An 18,081-nucleotide genomic window follows, 5' to 3' on the forward strand; every position below is an offset into this window, starting at 1 on the left:
AGAGAGAAAATTAATCTTGTAATATGAGGGATACTGGTCTTAGTTTTCTTTATTTGTACTGTATTTCTCTAGTTTGGTTATTGTAAAATGAGTTGGGACATATTTCCTCCTCTTCTGTATTAGTTTTCTATTGCTGCCATAAAATATCACCACAAACTTAGTATATTATTTTAAATATAAAACTTTTTTATTATCTCACAATTATCTAGGTCAGTCTGACATAGATCTCATTTGCCAAGAATCAAGATGTTGGCAGAGCTGTATTCCTTTCTGGAGGCTCTAGGGGAACATCTCTTTCTTTGCTCATAAAGAATTAAATTCTTTTTTATATCTTCTATTTCTTTGCTCATAATTTCAGTTTTAATTCGGTTTTTAAGAGTGATGACTCTTTTGAGCATTTTTTATAACAGCCATTTTAAAGTCTATCAAATATTTACAGCATCTGTCATCTCATCATTGGTATCTGTTGATTGCCTTTTTCTATGCTTTTGAGAATTTCATGATTTCTTACATGCTGAGTAATTTTGGTTTGTATACTAGACATTAAATATTATTTTTATTATGTTATGGAAACCTCAAATAGCTGTACCATACATTCTGTTTTTCACATCTGTGTTTAGTACTAGAGAGAGTTAGAATGTATGTATTCCATCTTACTTGGAACCAGAACTACACTGTATAAATTTTTATGTTTACTTTTAATTTTTCATTTTTAAAGAAAAAACACAAAATTATGGAAAAATTGTGAAGACAGTGTAAAGAATTTTTTCCCTGAATTATTTGAGAGTAAGTTACTAGTTTAATGGCCCGTCTACCCTATGGTAGGCAGAATTTTAAGATGGCCCCTACAACTTTCACCTCCTGGTGTTAGTCCTACCATTATGTTACATTATATGGCAAAAAGGAGATTACCCAGGTGGACCTAATCTAATCACTCAAGCCCTAAAAGGAGAAAGCTTTATATGGCTGTTGACAGAAGTTAAAGTTAGAGAAATTCAAAGCATGATAATGCTTGGATGCATTACCATTGTTGGCTTTGAAGATGGTAAGGCCAAGTGCAAGGAGCTGAGAGCAATGTCCTGTCAAAAGTCAGCAAAGAAATGGGTATATCAATCCTACCACTGCAAGGAATTGAGGTCTGCCAACAACCTGAGTAAAGTTGGAAGGGGATTCTTCCCGGTCCTCCAGATAAGAGCCCAGGACAGTCAACACCTTCATTTCAGCATCATCAGACCCTAAACAGGAAACTAGCCAAGACTACTGATCTACAGAACTGTGAGCTAATAAAGGGGTGTTGCTTTAAGCTGCTGAATCTGTTAATCTGTTACTCAGAAGTAGGAAATGAATATAACCCCAAACATCTTTTGTGCACATTTCCCACAAACACAGACATTTTCCTACATAACCACAATTATCAAAATCAGAAAATTAACATTAATATATTACTACCATCTAAACTCAGACCCCAATAAATTTTTACCAGTTATTCAACGTCTTTATAGAAAAAGGAGATTCCAGTTCAGGATCACATATTGCATTTTGCTGTCAGGTCTCTTTATTATCCTTCAGTATAGAATATGCCCTCAGTTTATGCCTGAAGTTATAGTCCAGTTATTTTTTACAGTGTCCTTCAATTTGGTTTTGCCTGATATTTCTTCTTGAATAGATTCAGGTTATGCATCTTTGGCAGGAATATCACAGAAGTATTGCTTTGATCTTCTCTTTTTATCCTATCAGGTGACACAATCTCAATTTGTCCCATTACTTACAATGTTCTCTTTTTTTTTTTTAAGATTTTATTTATTTATTTATTTATTTGAGAGAGAATGAGATAGAGACCATGAGAGGGGGGAGGGTCAGAGGGAGAAGCAGACTCCCCGCTGAGCAGGGAGCCCGATGCGGGACTCGATCCCGGGACTCCAGGATCATGACCCGAGCCGAAGGCAGTTGCTTAACCAACTGAGCCACCCAGGTGCCCCTACAATGTTCTCTTTGACCATTTGTTTAAGGTGGTGCCTTCTAGGACATTCCAGTGTCTTTTTCCTTTGTAACTATTAAGTATTTTATGGGTAAGTATTTTGAAACTATGTAAATGTTTATTTGTGTATTTATTTATTTAGATAATGAATCATATTTTCTTTTTTTAATTCAATGCATTACACTATGTTCTATCATTTATTTTGATACTCATATTGTCCTCTATGTGATTTGTAGGAGCCTCTTCAGATTGGCTTCTGTGTCCTTTTGGTGTGCCATCATTTTTTGAGCACTGTGCTTTCTGGCACATCAAGATGTTCCAGGCCCATTTTGTTCTTTGCCTGCCACATCCATGTAATCAACCATTTCTCAAAGGAGTTCTTGTTCTTTTCATTCAACAATAGTATTTAGATGACAGGCTATGGACACTAGGTATGTTTCTTGCTATTGGGATACTAAGCTCCCAGGCTCTCTCAGTGGAAAGAATTAGGTAATATTTGTGTATATATATTTGTGTATATATGTGTATACACACATACATACATAGGAACTCACATGTATATACATTTACACACTTACAAGTATATTTCTATATATATCAATTGAAAGCCATATAGGTGCCCTCTTCAGATTGTTGGCAACCTTCTGCATAGACATGTTTCTCACCCTGTTCAGATTCTAAAATCCTGTTCCAGTCTGCCACACACTGCCTCACAAAGACACTCCCTTCAACCAAATAGAAAGAACCCAATACTCCTCACCTGGCTAGTCTCCTACCCAGGAATTCCACTTCACAATTCTTAGACAATAACTCTCTATAATGAGCCACTCTCCCAAGATGGATACCTTCTTCACCCTGCTCAGGCCAACAAAACTCTGTTCTCTCCTACCATGCTTTTCCCCATCTAATGGTGTTATGACTGAATTGTCCAGGAACAGAAGGGCTAAGGAAAAGGAAAACAAATAGCTTAAAAAAAAGTCATCAAAAAATTTTTTTCGTCATGACAAGTGTACTCTTTAAACTCCATTACCTATCATTGTCATCCCTCCATCCACCTCCCCTCTGGTAATCATCAGTTCTCTATATTTAAGAGTCTGTTTCTTGGTTTGCCTCTCTCTCTCTTTTTCCCTTTGATTGTTTTTTTTTTAATTCCACATATCAGTGAAATCATATGGTATGTGTCTTTCTTTGACTGATTTATTTCGCTTAGCATTATACGCTCTAGCTCCATCCATGTCATTGCAAATGTTAAGATTTTTTATGACTGAATAATATTCAATGATATATATATATCATAGTGTATATATATATGAATAATTTTCAATGATATATATCTCATTGTGTATATTCTTTATTCATTTCTTCTTTATTCATTCATCAGTCGATGCACACTTGGGCTGCTTCCATAATTTGGCTATTATAAATAATGCAGCTATAAACATAAGAGTGCACGTATCCCTTTGAATTAGTGTTTTTGTATTTTTTGGGTAAATACCCAGTAGTGTGATTACTGGATCATAGGGTAGTTCTACTTTTAACTTTTTGAGGAACCTCCATACTGTTTTCCAGAGCGGCTGCACCAGTTTGCATTCCCACCAACAGTGTAAGAGGTTTCCCTTTTCTCCGCATCCTCCCCAACATCCTCTAGGATTTTGATAGTTTCTTGTTTCACATTTAGGTCTTTCATCCATTTTGAATTTATTCTTGTGTATGGTGTAAGAAAGTGGTCCAGTTTCATTCTTCTGCATGCTGCTGTCCAGTTTTCCCAACACTATTGTCTGTCTTTTTACTATTGGATGATTTTTTCCTGCTTTGTCAGATTAGTTGACCATATAGTTGTGGGTCCATTTCTGGGTTTTCTTTTCTGTTCCATTGATCTATGTATTTTTGTGCCAGTACCATACTGTCTTGATCACTAAAGCTTTGTAATATAACTTGAAGTCCAGAATTGTAATGCCTCCAGCTTTGCTTTTCTTTTTCAAGGTTGCTTTTGCTATTTGGGGTCTCTTGTTCCATACAAATTTTAGGATTGTTTGTTCTAGTTCTGTGAAAAATACTGTTGGTATTTTGATAAGGATTGCTATAATATGTAGATTGATTTGGGCAGTATGGACATTTTTTTTGGGCAGTATGGACATTTTAACAATATTTTTTCTTCCAATTCATGAGCATGGAATGTCTTTCCATTTCTTTGTGTCATCTTGAATTTCATTCATCAGCATTTTATAGTTTTCAGAATAGAACCCTTTCACCTCTTTGGTTAAGTTTATTCCTAGATATTTTGTTTTTGGTGTAATTATAAATGGGATTGTTTTCTTAATTTCACTTTCCACTCCATTATTAGTGTATAGGAATGCAACACATTTCATACATTGATTTTGTATGCTGCAACTTTACTGAATTCATTTATTAGTTCTAGTAGTTTTTTGGTGGAATCTTTAGGGTTTTCTATATAGAGTATCATGTCATCTGCGAACAGTGCAAGTTTTACTTCTTCTTCACCAATTTGAATGCCTTTTATTTCTTTATGTTGTCTCATTGCTGTGGTTAGAACTTCCAGTACTATGTTGAATAAAAGTGGTGAGAGTGGACATCCTTGTCTTGTTCCTGACCTTAGAGGAAAAGCTCTCAGTTTTTCCCCATTCAGTATGATGTTCACTTTGTCTTACTGATGTGACATATCATGTTGATTGTTTCACAAATACTGAGCCACCCTTTTAATTCTTTTTTATGACTGAATTGTGTGACTATATTACCAAGCTAAAAAATATAAAATACATTGTGTTTAAGTTAAATTCAAATGTAAATAGAACTTATGTGTTGTGAAGCTGCTCAGGAAACAGCACCTGATCACAAACTGATCACCATCTTCATAACCAGGTGAGGATATCCTCTGTCAAAAACTCCATTATAATAAGGTTAAGGTTACTTCTGACTATATGTAAGCAGAATAAGCAGGAGTCAACTAAATTTCTGCTCCTGGGGCGCCTGGGTGGCTCAGTCAGTTAAGCGTCTGCCTTTAGCTCAGGTCCTGATCCTGGGGTCCTGGGATCCAGCCTCCGTGTCTGGCTCCCTGCTCAGTGGGGAGTCTGCTTCTTCCTCTCCCTCTGCCCCTCCCCCTGCTTGTGCACACGTGTACTCTCTCTCTCTCAAATAAATACATAAAATCTTTAAGAAAATTTCTGCTCCCAACTTTGGGCAGAAAGAAGGTTTGTTTGTTTGTTTGTTTGTTTTTAAGATTTTATTTATTTATTTGACAGACAGAGAGAGAGAGAACACAAGTGGGGGGAATGAGCAGGGAGTCTGATGTGGGGCTTGATCCCAGGACCCTGGGATCATGACCTGAGCCGAAGGCAGACGCTTAACAGACTGAGCCACCCAGGTGCCCCCAGAAGGTGTATTTGTAAGCCAATAAACAAATGGTTTCTTCTGAGCTTCCAAGATTTCTGGAGATGCACAATTAAACATTAACAGAAGTCACTGCGGCAGAATGAGGGTGGGCACCTGCTTGCTACCCTAGCACCTAACTTCCTGAGAAAGTAGCCTTTCCCTTCCACACACACATTAGAAAGAGGAAAGGGACAAACCATCCTTTGTTAAGGAACATAAGAGTGGTTGAGGCCCCATGTGCCTCAATGACCATCAGAGACAGAGATGGGAGCGTTCACTTCCAGCTCACATGGTCTCAGATGCTGTATGGTCAGAGCTGGGCCTCAAGGAATGAGCAGTACAAGGATCTAGGAGGAAGAGGAGGCCAAAAGAAGGCCACTTTCATCCCCTACTAGGTCTTCCTTACCAAATTAGTTCCTCTTCTCCTTTATGGGTGAGGATGTTCCTGCCTTATTTGAAAACCTGTAACAACCTGCCTAAAGACACCTTGCAAGGGAGATCAATTGTCTTCATTCTCTCCCCCATTGTGCTGCAGACACACTCATTATCTCTAAATCTATAACTAGAATCAAATCCCAGTATGCCAGGTGGGAGGAAGGACACTGAAATTATAAAATCAAATAGTTCATACACCAGATGAATTGCAGGCTTTTAAATATATATATATATATATATATATATATATATATATATAGTTATAACAGGAAATTAAAAATTACCTATTTCAGTCTCCTTTTTGGTTGAGGTCCCAAGACAATAGGTTTCAATCACTGCCGAATTCTGAATTGTAATGCAAGGTGATGAAAGCAGGTCATACTTGGATGAGTACTGAGTTGGTTACCCTTAGATAATTACACATTTTCAGCCTACAAAAGGCATTTGAGAGGCCAAAAAGATTGTTGGAGATTAGAAGAGGATTTCTAATGAGAAATGTTGGCATTTCATGAGTGCTTCCATTATAGAGAAAGAGTAGGTGTTTTCTGTCACCTCATACCAAAGGCAAAAACCCTCAGTGGGTCTATTCAAAGTCCCTGGAACTTGTTAACACTGCAGGTATCTAAATCTAAAAGGTAAGACCAGCTAGCTACTTTGACATAAAACTGAAGAACATTTGGGGAGAGACTGGACTCCTTGAATTTGGGAGTTAAATTGTACAAATGATGTGTGAGTGGTTCCCATAGACATTACATGGGCCATACAGGAGACAGAACTAGTTTGTGGTTATTGATCTAGGTCATGATAGTCTTCTGGGGGATCAAGGAAACCTTAGCAGAAACAACCTGGATATACTGCTAGAAGTTTAAAGGCTAATGAAGGAGGGACGCCTGGGTGGCTCAGTTGGTGAAGCGTCTGCCTTTGACTCAGGTCATGATCCCAGGGTCCTGGCATCAAGTCCCACATCAGGCTCCTTGCTCAGTGGGGAGCCTGCTTCTCCCTCTGCCTGGTGCTCCCCCTGCTTGTGCTTGAGGTCTCTCTCTCTCTGACAAATAAATAAATAAAATCTTAAAAAAATAAAGGCTAATGAAGGAGTCAAAAGTGACTAGCTCAAGGATATGTATTTGCCCATTTCAAGAGAAGAGCAGGTAAGAGATTCTCAACAATGGGGGACTCCCTATAGAACCCATAAAGGAACCACACAAAGGAAGGAGTTAACTTTAAATACCTTCACAGCCTAGAAAGTGCCAGTACTAGATGGCCATAACAGTACCAGTTATATAAGATTTTAATTTCTTATTTTCTTTCTGCCTTCATCAAATGGAAACTTTTGTTTGTTTTTAAAGGTTGTTATTTATTTATTTATTTATTTATTTATTTTAAAGGAGATAGAAGTTTATTGAATACACTGCAAGGGAGTGGTGGACAGGACAGCAAAGGAGAGGCTGTCTGTCTAAAGTTTATTTATTTCTCAACACTCAACATGGGGCTCGAGCTCACGTCCCCGAGATCAAGAGCTGCATACTCCAACTTAGCCAGCCAGGCACCTCAAATGGAAACTCTTTTGTGACTTGAACTGACAGGAGGATATTTTTTTACCTATAGGGCAAGCAGGAAAGTCATGGGACATACCCTAGGTTTCACTCAAGGGACAAACCAAAGGGCAGGTTTGCATGGGTAGCAGGTAGAAAAAAATGTTTTATTATTGTCTCCTACAAATCCTACTTGTTCAATGTATTTGCTACACTGGCAAAAATCTTGAGAATATGTGTGAGAATAGGTCCTAAGAATATTAGATAAAGGTGGGAAGGGACATAATTTTAGCTACTTTTGTCAGGCATACTTTCAAATCAGCTCCATTGCATTTGCTATTCCCTCTGCTTGGAAAACTTTACCCTCAAATATCTGCCTAGATCACTCCCTTATCTCCTTCAGATGTTTCCTCCTGAGCCTTCTCTTGTTTTTCTAACAAGAATGCAAGTTCCATGAAGACATATATATGTATATATATATATATATATATATTTTTTTTTTTTTTTGCTGTTGTATGTAGTGCTGTGATTCCTTGACTCTTAGAACAGCACCAGGTGTATAGTACATGCCAAATAATTTGTAATAAATTCAGCTGAATTTATCAGTATTTGTGCACATAGTAGAGATTTTAAATTCAACATGCTATCTCATTCAGTTGGACTCTAATTGTTTGCTCAGTTGGTTGAACTATGGCCTCCTGCTGGATCACACTAAAAAAAGTTGGTATATCAGAAATTGCTTATGGGGCGCCTGGATGGCTCAGTCTGTTAAGCATCTGCCTTCAGCTCAGGTCATGATCTCAGGGTCCTGGGATCCAGCCCCATGTCATGCTCCCTGCTCAGCGGGGAGTCTGCTTCTCTCTCTCCCTCTGCTCCTATCCATCCCCTCCCCCCCCCCGCCCCGGCCGTGCTCTCTTTCTCTCTCCAATAAAAAATAAAGTCTTTTTAAAAAAGGAAATTGCTTAGTATGATGTAAATAATCTAGAGAGTTATGGAAAAGGAAATGTTGGAATGTGCTTATCATGTATTACATACTCATGTACTCCCTAACCATGTCTAAAGAGAGGGATAGAAGATGTTATCTTTAACAGGAAATTGAGCAATAAATAAGCAAGCATATTTTGAAAATCTTATAATGGTTATTATCATTAGGCTGAGAATGCTGGGAGTGGTTTTTAAACTTGATACAGCCTCTTGGTTTCAGTAGTGATGCCAGGATCTCAGGGTAGGATAAACTAAGAAGCTGCATTTAACCACCAAAGACAAGGAAGGCTTAGTTATCTTTACATGAATCAAGAATGTCATGGTAGACAGAATAGTTTGAATTAGGAATTTTTGTCAGTAGCTAACTGATCTTATGAAACTATGGCAGAGAGAGTATACATGTTTAACAAATTCTGTTGCATTTCGTCCTAGGTTCATACTTATGGATTGCCTTTCTCAGACAGCCAAGCAGTTGACTGATTTGTGGCCATTGGAATGTGAGCAAAAAACTCCAGCATAATCTGCCATGAGCCTTCTCTCTCCTTCCATCTTCCAGCTGGATGTAAGCACCCAAGGCAATTTTGAAAGTCACACATTGAAGATGGTGGAGGTTCCTGCCAGGTTCCTGCCACCTTGCTCCCTGAATGACTGCATGGAACAGATCCCACTCCCTCCCATCTGTATTGCACTGCTAGTTGAGTGAGAAATTTTCAGTTTGCTAAGCCTCTGAGATTTGGGAAATGTTTTTAGAAGTACTTAGCCTATAATAAAAAAATAAAAATAACAATAAAAGTACTTAGCCTATGTGATGAGGATTGAGTAATGTATAGTATTGTTGAATCACTATATTCTAAACCTGAAACTAATAAAACACTGTACATTAGTTATACTGGAATTAAAAAGATTAAAAAAAAAACTAAGAAGGAGGGAAGAAAGAAAGAAAGAAAGAACCTCCAGAACAATAAACTCTAGCTACTTATGTAAAAAAAAGTACTTAGCCTATCTTGACGTATAAGTATTACTAGGAGAACATGGATAGGTGACCCACTAAATTCCTACTTGATTTGAGTTATCTTAAAACCCTAAGTATGGCAAACAGAGAACTGATATGAGCCACTAGATAGTCTGGATTCTCTCTTCATTACCAGACCTGAAAGTTGAAATATTATTCTCAGAACCCCTTGAGTCAGGCAGGACCTTGCAATAACATCACAAGTAGGTATATGAATATAGGTACTATGAATATTCTTCTTCCCCAAAGGTCTTGCAGCCACAGTTGAATATCAATGATCCTAACTGATAGATGAGAAAGCTGAGACTCAGAAAAGTTTTCCAAATCACATACCTAGTAAATAGCAGACCTGGGATTCTAGCTTGTATTCCTTATTCTTAGTCACAAGACTGGTTGTTACAAACTTTTGTCATATGATACCCATACCTTGTCATGCATAGGTGGAAATTCATTCAGCAACACCTCTTAATAGGGAGGGATGTTGGAGATAAAATGCTTCCCCTTTGGGCTGAGAGGCCTAGTTCTGGAAGTCACATTAATTTGCTGATTTCCAAGTTAGCATAACATAAATGAGAAAAAATATTGAATGACATATTTCTTCTTTTCAGATTTGACATATCAACTTTATCATATATTAAAAGACTTTTTATATCTAAATATGTCCATGCTACTTTTTATATATTTTTCTATTATTGGAAGATGACCAAACTATTTTATTTATTTATAGTAAATTGTTCCATCTGGCTATTGATGTTTTCCTTTTTAATACCCCAGAAAGAAACTCTATACCCCTTAGTAGTCACTCATCATTCCCATCCCCTCCCAGCTACTAGCCCTATTCTACTTTTTGTCTCAACAGATTTGTCTATTCTGAATATTTCATATAAATGGAATCATACAATATGTGGCCTTTTGTGTTTGGCTTTCATTTAGAATAATGTTTTCAAGGTTTATCCATGTTGTAGCATTTACCAGGACTTCATTCTTTTTTTATGTGTATTGAATATTCTATTGTATGAATATACCACATTTTGTTTATTGGTTTGTCAGTTGATTGACATTTGGGTTGTTGGCACTTTTTCACTATTATGAACATTTGTGTACAAGTTTTGTGAACATAGGTTTTCAATTATCTTGAGTATATTCCTACAAGGGAATTGCTAGATCACATGGTAACTCTATGTATAACTTTTGGAAGAAGTGCCAAATTGTTTTCCATGGCAACTGCATGGTTATATATTCCCACCAGCAATGTATGAACATTACAATTCTCCACATATATATATATTATATATATATATAATAGCCTTGCTAGTGGATGCAAAGTGCCTAAGGGACACATCCCCAGTGGTTCTGCTCTTGTCTAACCTTTCTGCAGAAATTGGTCCTCTTCACTGGTTTACTACTGGCCCAGATTCTGCCATTCACTTGGAAATATTTAGCCTAATGGTCAGAAGCCACTTACATTTTACATTGTTCTCTACACACATCCTGCTGCTTTCCAAAAGCAATATCTGGGCCCTGGCGTCCTTCTCAGATATCCTTATCAGAAAGGATCTGAATAGGTCATTTACATGAAGCTATACTTGACTAATTGTGATGAGTGTGAGAAACTTCCAAAAATGAGAAAAAGAGAGAAGACACCCTATGTGAAAGACTCACAGAGTTTTCAGCTTCTTTCAGTTTATGGAGACCCCAGGGGCTTTGTCCTTGAGTACTGTGACAAGACAGCTGTTTTTGTATTTTTCCTTACAATAAACACTGTCCCTATTTGCAACTATTAATATAGCTATTCTCACCAAATTGATCTACAGATTCAAGCCAATACCAATAAGAATTCTTGCAGGCTTAAAAAAAATAATCAGCTGATTCTAAAGTTTATATGAAAATTCAAGGGACCTAGAATATCCAAAGCAATTTTAATAGAGAACAAAGTTGCAGGAATTTCCCTACCTAGTTTCAAGACTTACTATAAGGCTATAGCAATCAAGATAGTTTGATATTGATGAAAAGACAGACATATAGATCAATAGGGCAGAATAGAAAGTACAAAAATATACCCACATATGAGTACTTGATTTTTGACAAAGGTGCAAAGGTTATAGGAAGAAGAAAGGAAAGTCTTCTCAACAAATGGTGCTGTATTAGTTGAATATCAGTATGGAACGAAATGAACACCAGAGTTTACTTCATACCTTACACAAAAATTAACATGAGATGGTTCATAAAACAAAATGAAAAGCCTAAAACTTTAAAACTATTAGAGTAAAATATAAGAGAAAGTCTTCACAACCTTGGATTAGGCAGCACATTATTTAAATAGAACACAATTATAAAAGGAAAAGTGGATTAAATGGGTTTCATGTAAATTTAAAACTTTTGGCCTTTGAAAGAAACCATTAAGTAAATGAAAAGGCAAACCAAGACTGAGAGAAAAATTTACAACATACATATCAAAGAAAATTGAATATAGAATTTATAAAGAAATCTTGCAACTCAGTAGTAAGAAGATGAACAATGAAATTTTCAAAAATTAGCAAAATATTGGGGCACCTGGGTGGCTCAGTTGGTTAAGTATCTGCCTTCAGCTCAGGTCATGATCCCAGGGACCTGGGATTGAGCCCCAAGTTGGGCTCCCTGCTCAGTGGGGAGTCTGTTTCTCCCCCTCCCTTTGCACCCCCCACTCATGCTCATGCTCTCTCTCTCAAATAAATAGAAATCTTTAAAAATATTAGCAAAATATTTGAACAAATTATTTCACAAAAGAAGATATATGAATGACTAATGAGTACATGAAAAGATGCTGAACATCATTAGTCGCCAGAGAAATAAAAATTAAAGCTACAAGATAATACACACCTTTTAGGACGGTTAAAATTTCCAACAGACACATGAAAAGATGCTCAACATCACTTGTCATCAGGGAAATACAAATCAAAACTACAATGAGATATCACCTCACACTTGTCAGAGTGGCTATAATCAACAACACAAGAAACAACAGGTGTTGGTGAGGATGAGGAGAAAGGGGAACACTCTTATGTTGTTGGTGGGAATTCAAACTGGAGCAGGCACTGTGGAAAACAGTATGGAGGTTCCTCAAAAAGTTGAAAATAGAACTACCTTATAATCCAGCAATTGCACTGCTAGGTATTTACCCAAAGAATACAAAAACACTATTCAAGGGATACATGCACCCCAATGTTTATAGCAGCATTATCTACAATAGCCAAACTATGGGAAGAGCCCAAGTGTGCATTGATTGATGAATATTTGTCAATGCACAAATATTATGAAACACACTTTATGGCTTTATTTGTAATAGTCAAAAATTGGGAAGTATCTAAGTGTCCATCAAGAGATGAATGGATAAACATTCACCATATCATGGACTACCACTCACCAGTAGAAAGGAATATGCTATTATTACATGCAAAATCATTATGTTGAATGAATGAAGCCAGAGAAAAATAAAGGAGAGTACGTGCTCTGTGGTTCACTCTATATAAAAAATATTGCATAAAGCAAAATATAGTGACAGAAAGCAGACCAGAGGTTGCTTGAGGATGGGGATGGAAGGAGGGATGGATTACAAATGGGAAGAAAGAGACTTTTAGAGATAATGAAAGTGTTTGCTATTTTCATTGTGGTCATGATTTCATAGGCTTAAATCTATGTAAAACAGATACATGTAAAATGAATTGCATGGTTTATGTACTTTTTAAATTTTAATTTATACCTTAATGAAGCTAAATAATTACTCACATGTAGACACAGACTGAAAGGACTGGAAGTGATAATGTGTTTTGGTATTTTCTTCTCATGATATTTGGTTTGTTTTACTTTCTTCATTATAAGTTCATTTTTTTTTCCTTTGGTGGCCTCCTTAAAGACTCCCTCAGTGATATCTTCATTTTTTTGTTACTTGAGGGTGAAAACATATGCTTCTGAAAGGCTCTTCTCAGAGATCTCCTCTTTCTCTTTTTAATTACTAGGCTTCTATCCCAAGCCTTGCTTCAAAAATCTATGCAAACATACACATTTTCCTTGAGAAACTAAACAAACATGAACACATAAATGACTGATAGGGATGAATGCATTAGTCCTTTTTGTTGTTCCTGGTTGATTCACTTTTCTTTTGTTTTCATATTTCTCTAATTTTCTTGCCAGTCTCTTTAGAGACTTCCAAATAATAGATCTCCATTGTCACCTTAAAAAGTCAGAATGTACTGCCCACCTAGACTAACACTTGCATGGGATGTGTAAGTTAATGGAAGTGTTCACTAAAGTAACTCAGTTCTTGGGATGCCTGGGTGGATCAGTTGGTTAAGTATCTGCTTTCGGCTCAGGTCATGATCTCACAGTCCTAGGATAGAGTCCCGCATCGGGCTCCTTGCTCAGCGGGGATCCTGCTTCTTCCTCTGCCTGCTACTCCTCCCTGCTTGCTCTCTCTTTCTCTGATAAATAAAGTCTAAAAAAAAAGTAACTCAGTTCTCCTTCAATCACCTTCTGACTCGGTGACTTTTACGTTTTCCCCTGGCTATTACTTTTTCCAGAAAGTTCTGTTCTCACTCCTCCATCCCTGCTGAAACACCCCTGCTGAAAGCATCCAAGGGTGCTTTCTTGTCTTCAATCATGTTCTGATCATGGTCCCTGAAATTTACTGCTTCTAGAAAGTTCTGTACTCATACCCCACCATCAGAGAAACTTCCAGGAGATGGGTCTTAATTTGGTTCTCCTTCAACCAATCACACTGTGACCTTGTTCCCTGAATTTTACCACTTCCAGAAAGTTCTGACTTCATCATCCCACTCCCTCAGAAACACTAAGGAGAGGGAATTTATTTCAGTTCTTCAAAAAATCTTATTCTGAACCCCAACGTTGGCCTTTACTTCTTTTGGAAAGTCTGTCCTCATCTACCACCACTCCCAAAGAACGCTGATGAGGAGGCTTCCTTCAGTTCTCCTTCCACCAGTCAAGTTCTGATCTCACCTCCCACCCACAGATTTTTTAAAATTGAGGCTATCTTGAGAAATCTGGGATTGGTGTATGGAAAGGTATAGCATTGATTTTCAGAAGGACCAAAAGGCCTTTCATGAACATCACTCAATCAGCTAGCCTTTATGAAGTGCCTATGAGTTCACCACCTTGCATTTCCAGATCAGACTCTCCAACATTCCCTTCCTCTAGACAGAAGCTGAAAGATCATTCCAGCTCCAAAATGTTATAAGGGGCACAGAGCTCTCCTTAAATGTTTGCCAATTAAACATGCAGGGATTCTGATGACTGAGGTGTGAACAACAAATAAACAGTGATTTTGTATAAGTTGTACATGTTTGTAAATGTACACCACTGGTAACCAGCACACACATATTTCCAAATCATGCCTTGTGGAGGCACTGTGGTAAGGAGAGAAGCACCCTGAACTGGGAACTGTGGTCCCAGCTCTACCACTAACTGGCTATGTGACCTTGGGGAAACCATTTCCCTACCTAGTTTCCTCATCTGTGAAATGAAGTTTGAAGAAGTGACTTTTTAAATTTGTTCTTAGTTTTAAAAATTTTTTTATTTAAATTCAATTTAATTAACATATACTGTATTGTTAGTTTCAGAGGTAAAATTCAGTGATTCATCACTTGCATACAACACCCAGTGCTCATTACATCAAGTGCCCTCCTTAATGCCCATCACCCAGTTACCCCATCCCCCCACTCACCTCCCCTCCAGCAACCCTGTTTGTTCTCTAGAGTTAGTCTCTTATGGTTTGCCTCCCTCTCAGTTTTCTTATTTTATTTTTCCTTCTCTTCCCCTATGTTCATATTTTGTTTCTTAAATTTCACATGAGTGAAATCATATGGTATTTGTCTTTTTCTGACTTATTTTACTTAGCATAATACCCTCTAGTTCCATCCACGTCATTGCAAATGGCAAGATTTCATTCTTTTCTTTTTTAAAAACATTTTATTTATTAGAGAGAGCACAAGCAGGGGAAAGGGAGAAGCAGGCTCTCTGCTGAGTGGGGAGCCCAATGTGGGGTTTGATCCCAGGAGCCTGGGATCATGACCTGAGCTGAAGGCAGACGCCCAACCAACTGAGCCACCCAGGTGCTCATTTCATTTTTTTTGATGGCTGAGTAATATTCCATTATACACACACGTGGGGTGCATATATACAAACACATATATGTACATATAGATGCACCCCACATTTTCTTTATCCATTCATCTGTCAATGGACATCTGGGCTCTTTCCCTATTTATTTTTTAATCATTTCTTTTTTTATTTTTATTTTTTATTATTATGTTAATCACCATACATTACTTAATTAGTTTTTGGCTCTTTCCCTATTTTGGCTATTGTGGACATTGCTGCTATAAACATTGGGGTGCATGTGCCCCTTTGAATCACTATGTTTGTATCTTTGGATAAATACCTAGTAGTACTATTGTTGGGTCATAGGGTAGGTCTGTTTTGAGCTTTCTGAGGAACCTCCATATTGTTTTCCATGGTGGCTGCATCAGTTTCAATTCTTTTACCCTGCAACCTAAATTTAGAAATACATTTTATAAGGCTACAGTATCTCCTACATGTCTCCTACTAAAACAAGTTCCTCAAAATAATTTATTAAAAAGATTTTATTTATTTAGAGTGAGCTGGGGGCAGGTAAAGGGGCGGAGGAAGAGAATCTTGAGCAGGCTCCCCACTGAGCAGAGACTGCTCTTGTGACCCATGAGATCATGACCTGAGCCAAAACAAAGCATCAGACGCTCAACCGACTGAGCCACCCAAGCACCCCTCAAAATAATCCTTAATGCTACTCATGGGCAATGGACTATGATGTTGTTTAAAATTGCTTGTTGTGACCCGCAAAACTAATTTCAAGAGCCATAATGGGTTGCTATTGTCACTTTGAAGAATACTGGATTATCAGGTTAAGATTTCTTTCTGCTCTTTCCTAAAAAGTTAAAGTGTCTGCATTGAAAATATACAAAAAAAATTTAAAAACAGTCTCAATCTTTTATCTTAGACCTTCCTCAACCTGTTACCAGGTACAAAAGTCAAATATTCTGTTATCTCCAGATGACAGAGTCTTAGAGAAAATGGCCCAGGCCAGATATATAGTAGGGGGTAGCTTGGTACTTATCATCTCTGAACTCCAGTACCCTCATCTACCACTATCCTTACCACTCTTCTAATCAGTCTATTTTAAGGTCTTGTACTTTTCCTTTTTAATGTTTTTGCCTGTCAAACTCAGGTAAGCATTCATCTGGTTATTTTACTTTATCATTCACATTTAATATGACAACACACACATATGTACATATAGATACATACATACATACATACAACAGTGGCCTCAGATTACAGGTGTACCTTAGATTTACCTGGAAAGCTTGTTAAAAATGGCAATTCTGGAGTGCCCATTTGTGGGTCTGGAGGATAGAAGCCAGATGTTTTATATTCTCAAAAAGCTCCCCTCCCAAGATGTTCTTATGTAGGTGGTGGACTCACACTCCTTGAAAAACAGGACATACATTCTTAAAATTATACCAGATGTTGAGTTATGAGTATGATCCTTCCTTGCTCATTGGATGGGAACAACAATAAAAAACAGTCAAAGACTAGAGATCTTGAGTCCAGGTAGCTAGGAGAGGAAAGGTAGTATTAAAAAATAAAGACTAGGGTGAGAATGGAAGATTGCTTTTTAAACTGCTTTATTAATTTCACATTATGAAAGGAATAGTTTTTCCTAAAACTGAGTGAAATTGTCCTACTGGACAGAAAATTTTACACTGAGACAAAACAATATTTAATTACAAACTGGTAAGTGGAAACACCAAAAGGTTTACAGAAAAAGTAAATCATAAAACTACAAGCTTGTAGAGCAGAGGTCACATTATTGACCTCGGAGAAAACCTTAGGATTCAAGGTATAAGGCAAAAGTCATAATGATTATCAGGTTCAGGAGTTTGGAAGCGCTTATGATGCCTCATTTGCTGCTCTTTAGTCTTCCTCCTGACTTCCATCATCTGCCCTACAAACTTTTCCTCATCATCTCCCACTTCATTGTGATCAATATGCCTGCTGGGTATGGCCCACCGAAAATTAGGGACAAGTCGTCTCATTCGCCCCAGCCTGACATTTCTTCCATGCTTCTGGCCTTCACCCCCTCTCGAATTGCGTGATTCCTCTTCATTCTGCACGGGGCCCTGTTCTTCTCCTTCCTTTTCCTGCTGGGCATTTTCCATGTTGACATTTTTCACCGCTTGTTTCTGTTTGGACGCCATTGCTCCTAGAGGTAAGAGACCAGAAAAAGGGCTATTTTCTTGGTGGGACGATCAGCACCGAGGACAGAGGCCCTACTACGCACCTTTCAAAATTCAGAGCCCTGGATTTCAAATGCTTTTTAAAATTTTACTCTCCCACTGGAGAGGCTCCCTACGCTCTTCAGGGGGCTCCCTGTCCGAGCCCTCTCCATCCCCCCCCGCCCCGCCCAAAGCCCACCATTTTCCCTGCCTATCCCTGCCCAGGCCTCTGCAGGCACCAAGATGGAGGACGGGCTGGCGGGCGGGGGTGGCGGGAGGGAATTTGGGGTCTCAGGGCTTTCCATACGTTCCCTTCGGCCCCCACTGTCCCCCGCACCGACCTGGGCCTATCCTTGCAGTCTCCTCCTCCTCTCGATTCTCGCCGAAGAGTGCGCCGCCGCGACACTTAGACCTGCACACCTGCAGAGGGCCGGGGTGGGGGCA

The 18,081-nt window shown here is 38.1% G+C and overlaps 1 protein-coding gene across 1 annotated transcript; it reads right to left on the reverse strand.

The window, feature by feature from the left end:
* Positions 1-17,029: 17,029 nt before the first annotated feature.
* BEX4 (brain expressed X-linked 4) lies at positions 17,030-18,075 on the reverse strand. The gene is made up of 2 exons (XM_081808492.1): positions 17,979-18,075; positions 17,030-17,624 (listed from the first exon to the last, which is right to left on the reverse strand). Exon 2 carries the CDS (start codon positions 17,617-17,619, stop codon positions 17,257-17,259), a length of 363 nt encoding a protein of 120 aa, XP_081664618.1. The 5' UTR covers positions 17,620-17,624; positions 17,979-18,075; the 3' UTR covers positions 17,030-17,256.
* Positions 18,076-18,081: the final 6 nt, after the last annotated feature.

Source organism: Leptonychotes weddellii, chromosome X (assembly GCF_054177405.1).
Source record: "Leptonychotes weddellii isolate Sample4059 chromosome X, ASM5417740v2, whole genome shotgun sequence".
In the NCBI taxonomy this organism is placed as follows: domain Eukaryota; kingdom Metazoa; phylum Chordata; class Mammalia; order Carnivora; family Phocidae; genus Leptonychotes; species Leptonychotes weddellii.

Coding starts and splice junctions, on each gene's coding strand:
- BEX4 (XM_081808492.1), bottom strand. CDS start 17,619: ATGGCGTCCAAACAGAAACAAGCGGTGAAAAATGTCAACATGGAAAAT.